Source organism: Bombus affinis, chromosome 6, assembly GCF_024516045.1.
Source record: "Bombus affinis isolate iyBomAffi1 chromosome 6, iyBomAffi1.2, whole genome shotgun sequence".
In the NCBI taxonomy this organism is placed as follows: domain Eukaryota; kingdom Metazoa; phylum Arthropoda; class Insecta; order Hymenoptera; family Apidae; genus Bombus; species Bombus affinis.
In genome coordinates this window covers 2,783,510-2,798,709 of record NC_066349.1, presented here as the reverse complement: position 1 = coordinate 2,798,709, position 15,200 = coordinate 2,783,510, and the positions used below count along the sequence as shown (strand labels likewise).

At 37.6% G+C, this 15,200-nt stretch overlaps 3 protein-coding genes across 7 annotated transcripts; 2 read left to right on the top strand and 1 right to left on the bottom strand.

The window, feature by feature from the left end:
- The first annotated feature begins 456 nt into the window (after positions 1 to 456).
- Positions 457 to 8,592, top strand: LOC126917651 (serine-rich adhesin for platelets-like). 3 transcript variants are annotated; one of them, XM_050724763.1, is made up of 8 exons: positions 458 to 685; positions 857 to 1,053; positions 1,142 to 1,348; positions 1,415 to 1,672; positions 1,754 to 1,801; positions 1,880 to 7,950; positions 8,157 to 8,276; positions 8,345 to 8,592. In XM_050724763.1, exons 1-8 carry the CDS (start codon positions 666 to 668, stop codon positions 8,429 to 8,431), a joined length of 7,008 nt encoding a protein of 2,335 aa, XP_050580720.1. In that variant the 5' UTR covers positions 458 to 665; the 3' UTR covers positions 8,432 to 8,592. The 3 variants fall into 3 exon arrangements, with proteins under 3 accessions (XP_050580721.1, XP_050580719.1, XP_050580720.1); XM_050724764.1 differs by having other exon boundaries at positions 457 to 685; positions 861 to 1,053; positions 8,157 to 8,592; XM_050724762.1 differs by having other exon boundaries at positions 457 to 685; positions 8,157 to 8,592.
- A 71-nt stretch (positions 8,593 to 8,663) lies between these two features.
- Positions 8,664 to 11,284, bottom strand: LOC126917653 (nuclear pore complex protein DDB_G0274915-like). 3 transcript variants are annotated; one of them, XM_050724776.1, is made up of 6 exons: positions 11,012 to 11,273; positions 10,885 to 10,930; positions 10,641 to 10,812; positions 10,477 to 10,563; positions 10,174 to 10,408; positions 8,664 to 10,071 (listed from the first exon to the last, which is right to left on the bottom strand). In XM_050724776.1, exons 1-6 carry the CDS (start codon positions 11,088 to 11,090, stop codon positions 8,912 to 8,914), a joined length of 1,779 nt encoding a protein of 592 aa, XP_050580733.1. In that variant the 5' UTR covers positions 11,091 to 11,273; the 3' UTR covers positions 8,664 to 8,911. The 3 variants fall into 3 exon arrangements, with proteins under 3 accessions (XP_050580733.1, XP_050580732.1, XP_050580734.1); XM_050724775.1 differs by having other exon boundaries at positions 8,664 to 10,408; positions 11,012 to 11,284; XM_050724777.1 differs by having other exon boundaries at positions 8,664 to 10,408; positions 10,641 to 10,736; positions 11,012 to 11,130.
- Positions 11,285 to 11,940: 656 nt separating this feature from the next.
- On the top strand, positions 11,941 to 13,601 carry LOC126917655 (actin-related protein 2/3 complex subunit 4). The gene is made up of 4 exons (XM_050724780.1): positions 11,941 to 12,157; positions 12,432 to 12,758; positions 12,838 to 13,008; positions 13,080 to 13,601. The coding sequence occupies exons 1-4, from the start codon at positions 12,155 to 12,157 to the stop codon at positions 13,083 to 13,085; spliced, it is 507 nt and encodes a 168-aa protein (XP_050580737.1). The 5' UTR covers positions 11,941 to 12,154; the 3' UTR covers positions 13,086 to 13,601.
- Positions 13,602 to 15,200: the final 1,599 nt, after the last annotated feature.

Genomic DNA, 15,200 nt, shown 5'->3' with positions numbered 1-15,200 from the left:
CTACTGGCGCCTCCCGTTAACAAAATATCGGGTTGATGAGAATTCACTTATATTTCGTAAGCTACTGACCGGCCCTAATGAAAAACTATTCGTTGATTGAATAAATTAAGAAGATTAAAGGAATTTATCGAAAATCTCATTTCAAGGATTGAGGAAGGAATTACACTTGATCATCCAACAGAATACATTGACAATTGCATGTTTTATATAGAAAGAATTATGTTCATGCAATGAACTTTTGATCTATACATGTATATACATCTATACATATTTTACGAGCTTCTAAAAATAGATTTTGTGCGATTTTACCGACTGCAACGTTTTGAACATACAAAGATAAAGTAGAGATCTGACGAATTTTCTTAATATACGTATATTGATAAAAAAAGTGTAGTGATACCTACTATAATGACACCTGATAAAGACAGTGAAAAGAGCATGAAAGGAAATCGATAGAGGGCGGGCAGGTTCAAATGATTGTCGTGACATTCGGGACCTGTCGTCAGAGTTTTTATTTCGCGTATTCCGCGATCGAGGCAATTGAAAGGTTGAAATGTCAGAAATTCGACGGGAATCCACGAATGTTTGTAATGTCAGTTACAAGTGACGCATTAACGCTTCCCGCGGCGCGTTCTTCACGCGAAACGATGCCAACAGGATAAATTATGCCTCGAAAAGAGAACACGTAAGTGTCTATTAGCCAGCTTCTAACCTCGATCACTTTTATTGCCAAGATTACTCCCCTTCTCTTTGCGTCTTTTTCTCTGGAACAAGAACGAACAAACGTAAAAAATAAATTAAAAAATAAAAAGTAAAAAAACTAATGGTCCGCTCGTTAACGTGGACATCTTCTCAGCAAGGCGAAAACATGGGAGCGAGACAGAAGAAAACGTATGAACGCTTACTTCAAAACTCTGGCAGACCTTTTGCCTCCGCATCAGGAGGGTCGCAAACGCAACAAGGTCGACATCCTGATTCACGCATCGAAGTATATCAAAGACCTCCATAGCCGTACAGAGGAGTTGTTTTCTGCTCATGCCTCTGAAGCGCATAGTAAGCAAATTTTTTGACGATAACTATAACTTGTTTGTGGTTTGAGATTATCTTTTTTCATATTTTTATCATATATTTTTGATGATAGAGGAGGAATTGGCTCGTCTGAAAAAACTTGTAACTCAGCTTTTCTCTCGTACTCAACTATTATCTACTCTTCTACGAGATGCTGGTATCTCTGTGCCAGCAGAGCCAGCCCTTGAAAAGATATCTCCCCTGAAATGGTCGAATAAAATTAATGTAGAGGAGGCAGAAAAGTATTTCAGCAAAATGGAAGAAGTTACGAATAATAAAGGTAATATTAGTAAATGATAAATAATTTTTTTGGGTTTAGGTGTTTGTAAAAGATATTTGATTTCAGTGAAGAATTCTGAATGCAAGCGGGAGAAGTCTGCAGAACTCAAAGTGCCTTCTAAGAGAAAATCAGTTACTTCTTCTCATTCGTCTAGTAAAAAATCAATCGGAAATAGCGATATTTCTAAGGATGTGAATAGTTGTTCCTTAGAGAATCAAGAGAATCAAGTAAATTCTGCAAACAGTAATGATGATAATTCAGAGGCTACAAGCAATGCATCAGATACAAGATCCAAAGAATCAGAATGTTGTCAAACGAACACAAGTAAACATTTCTACTTAACTCTAATTTTACAACTTGTTTCAGATAACGAAAGTATGTACTTCTTACTATTTTGTTAATTAGGTTGTGACATAGCAGTCAATTGTCCAGTAAATAGCAAAACTAATGATGGTAGGTATAGAAAATATAATTACACATTAAAGTTTCTCTTATCAATTTATCATATATAATTATAAAATACTGTTTTAGCATTACAAAAGGTAGAATCTCAAAAAAAGGTAAAAAGGAAATCGAAAAAAAAGGAAGAGAAAAAGTCATTGACGCAGTGTATAAATAATTCCGTGACTAATTTGACCCCGAATACCCTCATATTATCTGGTGGTAAATTAATGCCCTTGGTAACTCCAATGACGTCGAACATAATTGTAAATACTCAGCAACAGCCAGCGAATCCCATAATCCTCGGTAACAATCAGCAAAATCAGATGATCGTGATGCAACCTTTGACAAATCGTGTACAAAACCCTGTTGTTTCCATTTGCAATCAAGCTGTGATTAATACGGTTCAGAAAGTTACGCTCAATACGGTCCCTAGTATTCGCACGAAAATGGTAGTGGATTCACAAAATTGGACATCCAATGTGAAGAACATAATCAATGCAACAAAGATAGGTGGCCACAAAGGCATATTGCCTAAGGGTAAGGAGATTACGGAAACAACGATGACATATAAAGTTCCTATTCCGGCGGTTCATAAGGAAAAAGCAGAAAAATATAAAGAACATGGATCTAAGAAGGAGATGGAAGTTAAGTTGAAGGCCAACAAAAGTCACGGTAAGGGTTCTAAAAATCAACAGCCTACAGAAACCGTTGAAGAAAAGAATGAAAAAGAGAAAGTCACAAAAAATGTTGAAGACGCAAATTCTGTGCAGAAAACTGTACTTAAACGTTCTGCAAGCACAGAAGCTGGATGTGTGGATGAATCTAGTGATAAAAAACGAAAAACGGATGAAAACCGTGAACACAACTCAGCGAATACGGTATCTATATCGAAGTCGGATTTTGCTGTCACTTGTAAATCTATTGAAAGTTTGAAACACGTCATAGAAAAGATAGGTGAAGAAACGAATGAAGAGCAAGATAAAAGTAATTCCCTGAATGATTCTGAAGAAAATACAGAAACGAACGTAGAATGTTCCGTTTTGTTAAGTACCAGTGGTACTAATCAGGAGGATATTTCTGACTCTTCAAAATCAGCGGAGGTTCTGACGTCGGATAGCATCCATTGTGAAACAAAAGGAGGTCGGGACGCATCAGTTTCGCATACAACATCCCCAGTCACTTTCTCGGACGAACACTTAAAATCTTCCAATGAAAATGTTTCAGTTTCACCTGAAACTGATTTCAACATTCCCATAAACAGTACACTGGAAAAGTCAAGCAACAATATCAGTTGCTCTGATTCTAAATCAACTTTGACAGAAGTAGCAAAAACAGTTGAAAATCCTGTGACTAAAAAGATGAAAGATGTTTGTAATCTTGATACAGAATTTGACAATCTCTTACAGGTGGCACCAAAAGAGCCAGAGGTTGTTGAGGGAACGACAACTAATTTAGAAAGTAATAAAATTATTCTAAATCTAGATACAAATACTACAACAACTTTGAAACCAGAAACAAGTACTGCAGTTCAAACTCCAGATATCACAACGCCGTCATCGTCATTGCTTCCAGTTAATATAGTGGAGGACGAATCCAAGATAGCAAAAACATCAAAGGACGAAGTATCAAAATCGTCACTATCATATAACACGGAGAATACTTTTGTACCTATTGGTAATAGAGCCGATGGTCTTCATTCTGATCTTTCAAATGATATATTTGCATCTCTTCAAGTTCCTTCCAGCTCTCACAATCCAGAATCTATATCTCCTACAGCAGCATTTTTAATGGCTTTCCCATTAGTGTCTTCGCTAAATGGTAAAACAGAAGTCTTAGAGGAGGAAATGAAAGAGGATTTCAAGTATCATAGTCAAACGCCACCCATGCTTCTACAGATCGGGGCAATGGAGCCTAACAGTTTTAAGCTAAAGGCAGCATCACCACCTCATTCCACCGCAGAAAAACGTCTAAAAGTAACATGTGAAGAAAAAAAGACTATAAATCCTCCCGTGAGCGAGACAGTGTCACCGAACATGATGGTGGAATGTACTACAACTGCGAAAGCCTTGCCCAAAGTTATAAACGACGAACCTCTCAGGGAACCTTATAAAATTGTTGTAGAAAAGTCTGCAACTTCTAGTTCTTTCTCCAATGCGACTATGTATTCTATTTCAAATGCTTCAGGTGCTACTTCAGTTATCAATACTTCAGAAACGGGAGAAAATTGTCAGAACCAACTCACGACAAATTTGAGAAATGCAATCACAAATACTACTAATGAAAATGTTGCTGTTTCTCAGATTAATACAGTCTCTATTTCAAATAAACCAGATCCAACTAATTGTCCTGTACAGGCATCAACCTGTGACACTAATGTTCGATATAGCACTTCTCAGGATTTTTTATCAAGTTACTCGACGATCGTCGAGAATAATTTGACTTTGCAACAGAATGCAAATTCTTGTACCAGTTCAGCAATTCAAGAAACGAATACATCTGGTTTGACTCAAAATGTCGTTCCAGATGTGTCCCAGGCACCACCTCTGGTTTCTCATTTGACTAATACTAACACAACAACAAATACTTCGTCCCTTCCTTTACAAACAATGCAAATGGAATATACTTCTCATATGAAGGATAAAGAATCTCATAGTTCCCGTGTTGCTTACGGGGTTCATGGTAAAGATCCTCTAGTAGATTCTAACATAGTTACCAATAATCGTTTGAACTATACTGGCCATATAGACAGAGTTCTTCCCACTCCTTCTCAGAATATCCAGCAAGAGTATTCAATGCGATCTAAAGAAGCGACTCTACCAATTCTCTCTTCACAACCTATACAGACTGTCTATGAATCACAGCCTAAAGATAGTCACGTTCTAACTACTCAACAAAATGTTCATCAGAATTACACTTCAGTTCATGAGAAAGATCATATTATTCAGAGCTCTCACAATGATTATACCATTGATCAGAATAAAAATCTGCCTGGAAAGGATTCGTATTCGACAGGGAGTAGTAACGCAACTACGTCCAACAGGAATCCGAGTTATCCTTCGAAGGACCCGATATCAAACTCATCCGAGGATCATTTCCAACGCAGTTATACAAAGATAAACAAGGAGTCTGATTCTTCAGGTACTAATGTCGTGAATCAGGATCAAAAATTGAACGATGTTTTGAGATCAAAAGCTCAGGAACCACAAGGTCATAGACGTGATACTAATTATAATTCTACAAAAAAGATGGATGTCGATCCGTTTGCTCAAACATTTTCCTATGGAGTGAAAGAATCTATGAGCACCCAGGCCGAGCAGAGTGTTCTGAATCAGAACACTGACAATATATATCAAAGTAAAGGGGACGAGACCCAAAATTATTCTACTTATTCTAATAAAGATACAAAGAAAATCAACACTAGTTCTTCTAATAATATAAGCAACAAACCTCTCATTCAGAATACTCCTGTTACACGTTACTCGCAACAACCGACATCGTTCGTGGCTACGTCCAACTATGAGCAGAGTACGGTTACTGAAAATCATGCAAAATCAACAACCACCGTTGCTCATAATTCCTCCAATTTCAGCATTTTGTCTTGGACGACTTTTTCTCCTGTAGGCGGAGGGAATAATAATAATTTGGTACAATTTGAGCAGGGACCAAGTCAAACTGATAATACCGAGGCAAAAACGATATGTGAGAATTATAGTTATGTTCCCCTCCATAAAGAAAATCCAAATTTCTCCAACGTGTTGACGAACGATGTTTTTTCTGTGAATTCTACTATGGCTAATATGGACAAATCAAGAATGAAATCGGGAATGGAAACACAAAAACAGTCCTTCGTGGATCCTTCTAAAACTAGGAATATTCAGACCAATGTTCCTCCATCTAGTAAGCAAAGTCGTATGCAAAATCAAACTTCTTCCAACAACAATGATTACAACAAATTTAGCACGGAAAACAAAAACAAATCTAAGTATGGAATGGAATCAGAGTATATTCAAAACGAATATTCCGGTATGGAACAACAATCACAACAGCAACAGCCGCATGGACAAAAGAATCATCAATCCATGGCAGCGAAGCAGGACAAGACGGTCTATCCAATGTCTAACTATGACTCTCAAGTAAACTTTGATTTGTCCGAAGTTAGCGCGCAAATGAAGTACCCTGTTGAGACTTATACAAGTTCGAATTTCAAATACCCTGACAAATCTCAGCAACAAAGTCAGAATAAATATCAACCTTTGGTCCAAGGACAGGTCCCATCTCTTCAACATGACAGCGGTACTTACAACAACGATGGGAAACATGGACAGCAACATAGTACAACAAAGTCGAAAGGAAATCAGCAACAACACGCAATTAGAGCACCTGTAAATTGGATGATGACCCCAGAGATTAAACATAATGCCAATATTGCCGATATTATTTTACCACCCATTGGAAAGGAGCTAGAATTTTGTCAGAACAATCTGTTTGCTCAAACACCATCCTACAATCAAGGAACAGCAAATCAATTTTATAACAATTACGATGTCGCGGCTCATAGTTTTTCTAATTTACCGGTCTTGCAGAGCGAGCCAAAAAGGACCTCAGAAGTGTTCTATTCCGAGGAACAACCATTCCCCTGGTCTCCCACAAAAACCAGCATTCATGTTGAACAAGCTCAACCAGTCAAGGGTATAGATCAGCATATCGTACCCTCCAGTCTTCCAACGTTGGTCGGTGATCTAGATTTAGGTACCAATATACCCGAGAAGCAGAATTTCTTATTTGGACAAGTACCTTCGAGAGTACCTTCTGATCAGAGTAAAGATTCCATCAAGGATAAAGAAGGAAATGTTGTGGGACGCGATTTTCATACTGTGTTGAATAACCAGACGGTCCAGCATCCAACAGCAGGATCCTCTTTCCTTTCAGTGAGTCAATTGGTGGAACACGAGAAAGCTGAAAAATCTCATCAGCAACACCATCAACAGCACCATCACCACCATCACCACCATCATCATCATGCTCATCAGCATCAACAACAACAACAACAACAACAAGCGAGGAAGCATCAAAGGAAAAGCAATACTAGTCCTAGAGGAAATAGTAAAAGGCAGATGGATATCCGCAAACAAGGATCAGGTAATGATCAACTACATCAAAGACACGAGGAGCAGAAATCGTCCGGGCACACTTTTCCTGAACAAGGATACCAACAGCAACAGCAGCAACAACAGCAAAAGTATCAACAGAATAACGTTCATTGGAGGAACAGGAATTGTAAGAGCAATTACACAGCCGAGGCACTGATAGGGACTAATAGTAGCGTACATGACACAAATCAAGACAAACACGCTTCGATTAAGTTCTCCACAAATTATTCACAGAACAAGTTTCAAACAAGCTTGCCCACTGCGGATGCAGTCATGCCCCTTAATTATTTCTCAAATGCGGATGATGGAAGTGGTTATGGGCAAATGGTAAACCAGAACTTTAATTCGTATACATACTCTTCTAACGCTAATATTTATCCCACTTCGAATTTTATAACTAGTATATCAAACACACCTACCAGTTACATGATGCCATTGCACGATAACACTGACTATATGGAAACGAATACCTTCTTGTTGTCAAATGTGACTGTTACCTCAACTACCACCTCTTCATCCTCGTCTACCGTGACAACCTCAACTTCAAACGTGAATACGAACGTAAAGAACCATCAACACTATGGAAAGCAGCAAAATTGTGATAAAAGGCCATATCCTACGAACGCAAAGAAAGCAAAAAGAAAAGCTCTCGATGGAACCATGCAGAACTTAGAGTTTCCTTTGTCTGGTATCAATTCACCCCTAGAGGATTATCATCACTCTACTACATTTCTACCGCCGCCACCGCCGCCACACGCTAGCCCCCTTTATCAGAATCACACACAGACAAATGTATATACCAAAGCGGTAAATGGTCTACCACCGCCACCACCTGTAGCTGGTCCTCAGGGTGTACCTGCAGTAGCAACAGCTGGGTTTCCAATGAATCCAAACATGCCAAGAGGAGGCATCGTTGCCGGCAATCATATGACTATGAGTCATCATCCTTCTGGCACGAGTTTAACCAACTTCAATTTAAGTACCATTTTCCCAGAGATGAATGACAAAGTATGTGGACCTTTTGTTCACTCTAATCCTTTGTTCTCAAATTGTCCATAAAATAATGCTCTAATGATAATATTAAACTCGTAATCAAGGGATGGACCCTTTAAAATGATTGAAGGTGAGAAATAAAAAGATGGGTACAAAGGATTAGAATTGATGTTTTACTGCTTAGAGTGGCACATTGGATAACTGTTTAGCTTATTTGTTAGATCACTGGATATAAACCACCAAACGGTATACCACCTGGCTTGTCGCAGCCGCCAAATCAGTCTGCAACTTATGCACAGAGGACTAATTATACAACGAATCCTCTCTGCCATTTACCACAGGTTTGTTTAATAACCAAAGAATTTAGTAATCCCTGTGAGTTAAAATTAAACAGGAGCGTTGTCTTCAGGTGTCGGAAGAAAGTCAATTTGGTAATAGCGTTCCTCCTCCTCCTCCTCCACCTCCTCCTGGAGTGATTCATTACAAAAATGTATGATTATGTAAGTATGAATGTAATGTAGTGTATCATACTTACATTATCATTACGACAATGTATGGATGATGATGTAAGTATGAGAAATTACACATTAACCATTCTATTATTGTACATATGTAAATAATCGTGTAATTGATTAAATTAAAAGAGGTTGATAAATATTTGCGATATGTTTGATTTTGTATTACATTATAAGGTGAATGATGAATGATATTAAAAATGAGTTTACAAATAACTTGTAACAGCGCAAATTTTGCATTTTATTGTATATTTTGTTACAATTTGAAAACGTTGTCAAGTTTATTTCACATTAGTTCGTTAAAAGAGGATTTCATCGAATTTTATATAAAAATTGACACACTGTTGGTAAATATATATTATTTATTACTATAATCTTGTGATTTATCTCAATTATAAAAGAATAATATAGGAAACCAGTATCACAGCGTATATTCCTAGCTAAACCACTTTCACGCTGCATTATCTAATGTCTTTGGTAGGCGGCTTCAGTGGAATCTTTCCAAAAATAAATTTCTCAGCCATGTACATGTTCTTCTCGTCGTCTGTTAGTTGATTGTCTAACGAATAAATGTTGTCGTCAATAATGGTTGCCGCCAGCGTTACTCCGAATGTCGATTTTCCAAACGGTTCGTGCGTAGACGTAGCAGTACTAGAAGTTTGATTTTGTGCAAAAGTACCAAATGGGGAAGTAATTTGTTGTTGCTGCGGTGTAAACGAATTTGTGGTTGTAGCTGTAGACGTAACGCTCGTAGAACTAAATGGTGAGCTCGTTATATCGCTAAATATCGTCGATGTGAAAGGAGAAGTGGTGGTACTAGGTGTACCAAAAGTAACTCCGGTATTTGTAGTACCAAACGGTGTGCTAGAGGAAGTAGCTGTAGTAGCAAAAGTGCCACCCGCAGTTTCCGTAGCCATCCCAAACGTAGGCTTCGAGAAGACTGCCGTACTGGTGGTTTCAAATTGCGAGGTTGCGGTAGCGAAAGGACTCGTAGTCGTTGAAGGTGTTGCGCTAAATGGCGAAGTACTGGAAGTGGGCATAGAGGGTGTGGTACCCTGAGCATTTCCAAATAGATTTACGGAAGATGTAGAAGTGGTAACGCCAAAAGCGTTTGTAGGCTGTGTCGAATTGAAGGCAGGTGTCGTGGTATTGGATCCGCCGAAAATACTACCAGAATTTCCAAATGCCGGTTTCTCGCCAAATATCGAACTGGGATTGTTTCCAAAGGTTGCTGAAGCACCAAATACTGGTGCTCCCCCAAATGCAGGTGTTTCAGACTGCGAGAATATGCCTGAACTGAAGGTTCCGGTGGATGGAGTTGATCCGAAAATGGAGTTAGTCGTCTGCAAATTTGAAGAGCCGCCAAACAGATTAGCAGTAGAAGTTTTAGCTCCGGCAAATACAGAAGCATTAGATTGAGAAGAAGTGCCACTGAATAAAGAGGGAGAAGATGTTGCTCCGCTATTGAATACTGATATGGGCGCCTGGGACGTTTCATGCCTGGCGAAAACATTGTTCACTGGATTGCCGGTTCCAAATATGCTAGGCTGCCCGAAAACGGGTTGGGAAGCTCCACCGCCAAAAATCGAGCCGGACGACCCAAAAGTCTGCGTGTTTTGTCCTGCATTAAATGTAGAAGTGTTTGTAATCCCACCAAATACAGTATTAGTGCTGGTACCACCACCAAACACTCCTAAATTACTGCCAAAAGTTGGTGTACTACCAAATACAGAATTTGAAGTTGTAGGTGTTCTCCCAAAGATTGATGTATTGCTGGTGGGCGGGAAACCACCGCTGAATGGATTGCTCTGAGTTCCAAATGTCTTGTTTCCAAATACATTGGAGGATGGAGTACTGCTTGGAAGTCCAAGTTGAGGAGTTGCAAAAGTAAAACTAGAGGATTTCCCAGATGTATTATCATTCCTGGCATTCTTGTGTCCTGTACCTAAAATCTCTTTCTAGAAGATAAAAATACTTTGAATTATATTTATAAAGACCAATATTAATTTTTTATGATGTTACATACAAGCTTAGTTAGTGTTTCACGGGTAGGATTCTTGAAAGCTTCTCTTTTTGCCTTCATATCTGTACACAGTTGTTGGAAATGTAATTTCTGAAAGAAATATAAAAACACAGCTCTTGCAAGAATTCATAACTTTATAACAAACAAAAATAATTATGTATACTAACTGCCTGATCTACCATCCCATTATTTTGAGCTTGGTACATCTCCCATCGAACTTCTTCCGGAGACAAATCTTCCATGCCAGGAATACACGGTTTGTCCTTAAATGGTGCAAAACATGATAGTAACCATTGTCTTCCTCTTTCTGCATTGAGCATTTCTTTTGCAACCAACACCCTTGATTTACGATAATAATTAAATTAATTCCATACTTTGGCATTCTTTGTTAAATAATTTTATGATACTTACGCAATATATTCATCCTCATTGTAAGAGTCAACTTTGTTATTACCTCCTATAGAACGATGTTTAAAATGTTTAAACATCAAAGAAAGAAAAGTATAATTTTCTGTACCATATAAACTTTATATCTTACCAAAAGTATTTATATGTTCGAATTGACAATATTGTCCAAATCGACAATTTCCTTGTCGATAGTATTTACAAACAACCATCTTGCATGTGGTTCAATCCATTTAATCTTATTGTGTATTCCTTGTGATATCGATAATTCTATTCACTTATGCACGCACACAAATCTGAAGTGTTCTACACCAGAGGACGTGATTATTTCGATTCAACCTGTGAACTTAAACTCTGATTTTATAAAACCTAGCTCTCTACATGATACAGGATATCAATCTTCGGAGAAAAATATTCGAATGTAAAACGTTAATTTTTATAATTCTGGTTTACTTTTTATAATTGAAAGCATTTATCCTTTAAATCTAGTAACTTTTATAGTCAACCACGTGGTTGATCAGTTACAATTAGTTCTGGTTACAATCAGTTAGAGCTTTGCAATATCCTAAACTTTTATGATATTGATATCCTAACAGAAGAGTAATATACATTACATCTGTAATAAAAAGTTAGAAATATTTGAAAGAGCAATTTAAGCGAATGATAATTTTATTTGATTAGTGACAAGAATATCATTTGATTCTTCATATTGTATAGAATTTAGCAATAGCAGGTAATAGTCATCAGTTAACGCATCTAATTACACATATTATAGGAATGCAGACGTATGTGCAAAAGTATCACGATGATTCATCGTACATTTAATTAAATTTGTTGATATGATCTGCATTTGTTTCAGTAAGAATTCGTAAATTTAAAATACATAAGAAAATATAAAAATGCAGTCATTCTTTCGTTGGAGTGTACATTAGAAAGAGAATTAACACATCTCCAATTGGAAGAAGCAGAATTTTGAAATTTGGATTTGTAGAAATGTGAACTAAATAAAATTGCTAGGAAATCATAGACATCTAGCGGCAGTAGATGAAACTATTAGCGATAGGAGGATGCCCCTCCCTAAGGAGATGGCCCCCCCAGCGTATCTCACCGCCTGCCACCATTGTTACGTCCGGATTTTAGATTTCGGTATCTGTGATGAGACAATTTCATAGTTTTATAAGAATGTATTTGTAATTTACAAGTGATAGCATTTATTGTTTTCTAAAGTCTACGTTGGAGGTGTCGTTATTAGCTGCGGTATAGCCGTAGTCGGATAATGGTAAGAGCTATTTTTTAATGTCCGAGAAATAGGTTATATAGTAACTTGTGCCTATCGAAATGATAAAATTCTTTATCAGTCAAGCCGGATGGCTTCGTATCTAATTTCTGTTTACTGTTTGATATATTTTTTCTCGACCATTACTAACTTAAATAACAAATATAATTTTATATTGAGCAACGAGAAAGACTTAAATTTCGTCTATGTGTTAGCAATGACTTTTGGATTTTTTAATAACTTTACAAGTTACTTACCGTTGATACGTTTGTTACAGTCAGGAACGCTAAAACCTTACCTGGCAGCAGTGAGGAGAACACTTACTGCTGCTATGTGTTTAGAGAACTTCTCCTCTCAAATAGTTGAGAAACATAATAAACCTGAAGTTGAAGTGCGAGCTAGTAAAGAACTTCTTCTGACACCAATATTAATAAGCAGAAATGACAAGGAGAAAGTATTGATCGAATCAAGTATAAACAGTATGAGAATAAGCATTGCTGTAAAACAGGCTGATGATCTAGAAAAGCTACTATGTCATAACTTCACAAGATTTATGACAATGAGGGCAGAACACTTTATTATTCTCAGGAGAAAGCCAATAGAGGTAAATATTATTATATATGTCAAACATTAATAACACAAGAAACAAATAATCAATGTTTGTAATATTCATTATTCTATAGGGTTATGATATTAGTTTTTTAATTACAAACATCCATGTAGAGCAAATGTACAAACACAAGATCGTAGACTTTGTGATTTATTTCATGGAAGAAATTGACAGAGAGATCAGTGAGATGAAATTGTCAATGAATGCAAGAGCTCGCATTTGTGCAGAAGAATTTCTAAAAAGGGTCAGTATCTATGGATATAATAGATGGAAAGATATGTATGAAAATTGTCAAAATATTGCTTTTGATTTCAGTTTTAATTTTACGGACACGACGTGTTAGCAACATAGCAATAATCACAAACGCCAGGTCACTAAAGGTAATAGTGCCCATAAATCAATCTGGTTAATACATAGCCAGAGGATATTTTAACGGATTAATATCTTAAATTGACTCCAAACGCTCCTTAATCCAGACACGCCAATCCCTACTATCGTCCGTTTTCGAAAACAAATTCATTTGAATATGAATATACATTTATCGACTAATCACTGTCATCTCCAGCTGTGTGTGTAACGAATAACAAGTCTGATGTACATGTAAGTACCTTAACGGTATTAAATTCTGCACGCGCAGTCCGCGAACGATAACTGCGAGCATACTCGCGATCGTGCGTTTCTTCCTCCCAAAAAGAGGGAAGTTGAAACACTTAATGGTGGTGTATGAGTAAAGCGTGCAATTCTTTTTGCATTTATAAAGTTCTATTTATCTTACGAAACACTGTATCCATATGATTTAATACTAATGTAAATACAAATAAACGAGAAGAATCGTAAGGCCGTAAATCGTCCCGTACCTCCAGCATCCAGAAGATTAAGTCCTCCTAGTGTATAATGTTATTTAAATAATAGTAATAATAATATATGTATTATTATGTAGTAATGTAATTGTAAAAAAGAAATATTATTTGGTAATAAGTTTGTATTTATGAAATTCTAAGAGTATAGTATCAATTTTCAGTTTTGGTATTTTAAGTGCAAACACATATAAGTTTGATTTTCGAAAATAGTATTAGATATTAGACTACTTATTTGCTATTCATCGCTAATTATTTTGCATCAACTGTGTTGACCTATAGGCTTTATATTTCTAAGCTTATTTATAGACAATATAGACAATATTCAATATTTATGTTATTAATTACATTTTACTTCAAAGATATTTATTAGTTAAATTTCTAAGGTTTTTGATACTTCTAAAAACGAATTTGTTAAGCTGAACTATATAACAATTTAAATCTCTTTAATTTTAAAACTTATCGCCAGAAGATCGTATCGTCTTCCGAAAAGCGCCTTAAAGCCTGCAACACGTTGAGCAAGGAACGAGGGCCCCTACGAACTGTGGAATCCATCACGTTCGCGGCGGCTCCTCTTTCTACGGGGAAGGGTGCCCCGATGGAGCTCAGTCGCTCGCCGATACCATTCACCAGTAGCAGTTCGCGAGTTTTCCGGCCACCAACCGGCGATCTCCTCGCGCGGTACGATCGCTTCTTCCTTCGCCACGCGACGGTAAAAGTGACGTCGTTTCTGGACGTAACAATTAACGGTTAACAATTGACACAAACTTTCATAAAATCTGCATCACTAGTGATCAGCGAGTATCTTCGATAAGATTAATATAAAATGAAGAATAATAAATAAGATGCGTCATTTGTCTTCTAATGTTATCGACATGAAACGATTATCGTCGAATTGAACGAAGAATATTTTAAAAAAGAAAGATCATAGAGAAATCAAACTCGGGGAATCGAAAAATGGAGAAAAATAAAGTTTTCCCGCGTGAAGAATCGTAAAACGTAGATGGACGATCTTGCAGCCAGCCAAAAGCTAAAACGATCTCCGCAAAAGCTGGTGAACGAGAGGCCAGCCTCCGAATCCTCCTGTAGTCAGACGAAAGTTTTAAGCCGTGTCGTCTCACGACTAGTTACGAACTTTTCCTCTGCGTTGGGCGAGGGTAGTTTTAAGGGGGCACGTAATCTCGTTTCGCTTTGGCCGCGATTTTGAGATTACCGCGTTCCAGCCGTCGCTATTTTTGAGGGGTGGCGCGGGTGGAAGATTGTTGACAAACTTCCGTATCGCGTGGGGGCGTCGTTTCTGCCTCTATATGGTGTAATCGGGGTATTAGTTAACGTTGATCCCCTCGAAATACCCTCCGTTCTCCATGTTGATCACGGAGAAAGGGGAGGAGCTATGGCTAGAGGAGACCTTCGAGTCCCACAGCGCTAATTCCTAACGATCGCCCAAAAATACACAGCGCAGAGAGACGCAGAGAAAGAGAGGACTGGCTGCATAGATAGCTGGCAAAGAAGAGTGCCGAGGAAGAGGCAGGTAGAAACGAAAACGAGCCGGATAAATAGAGGCTTACGAATTACGGGT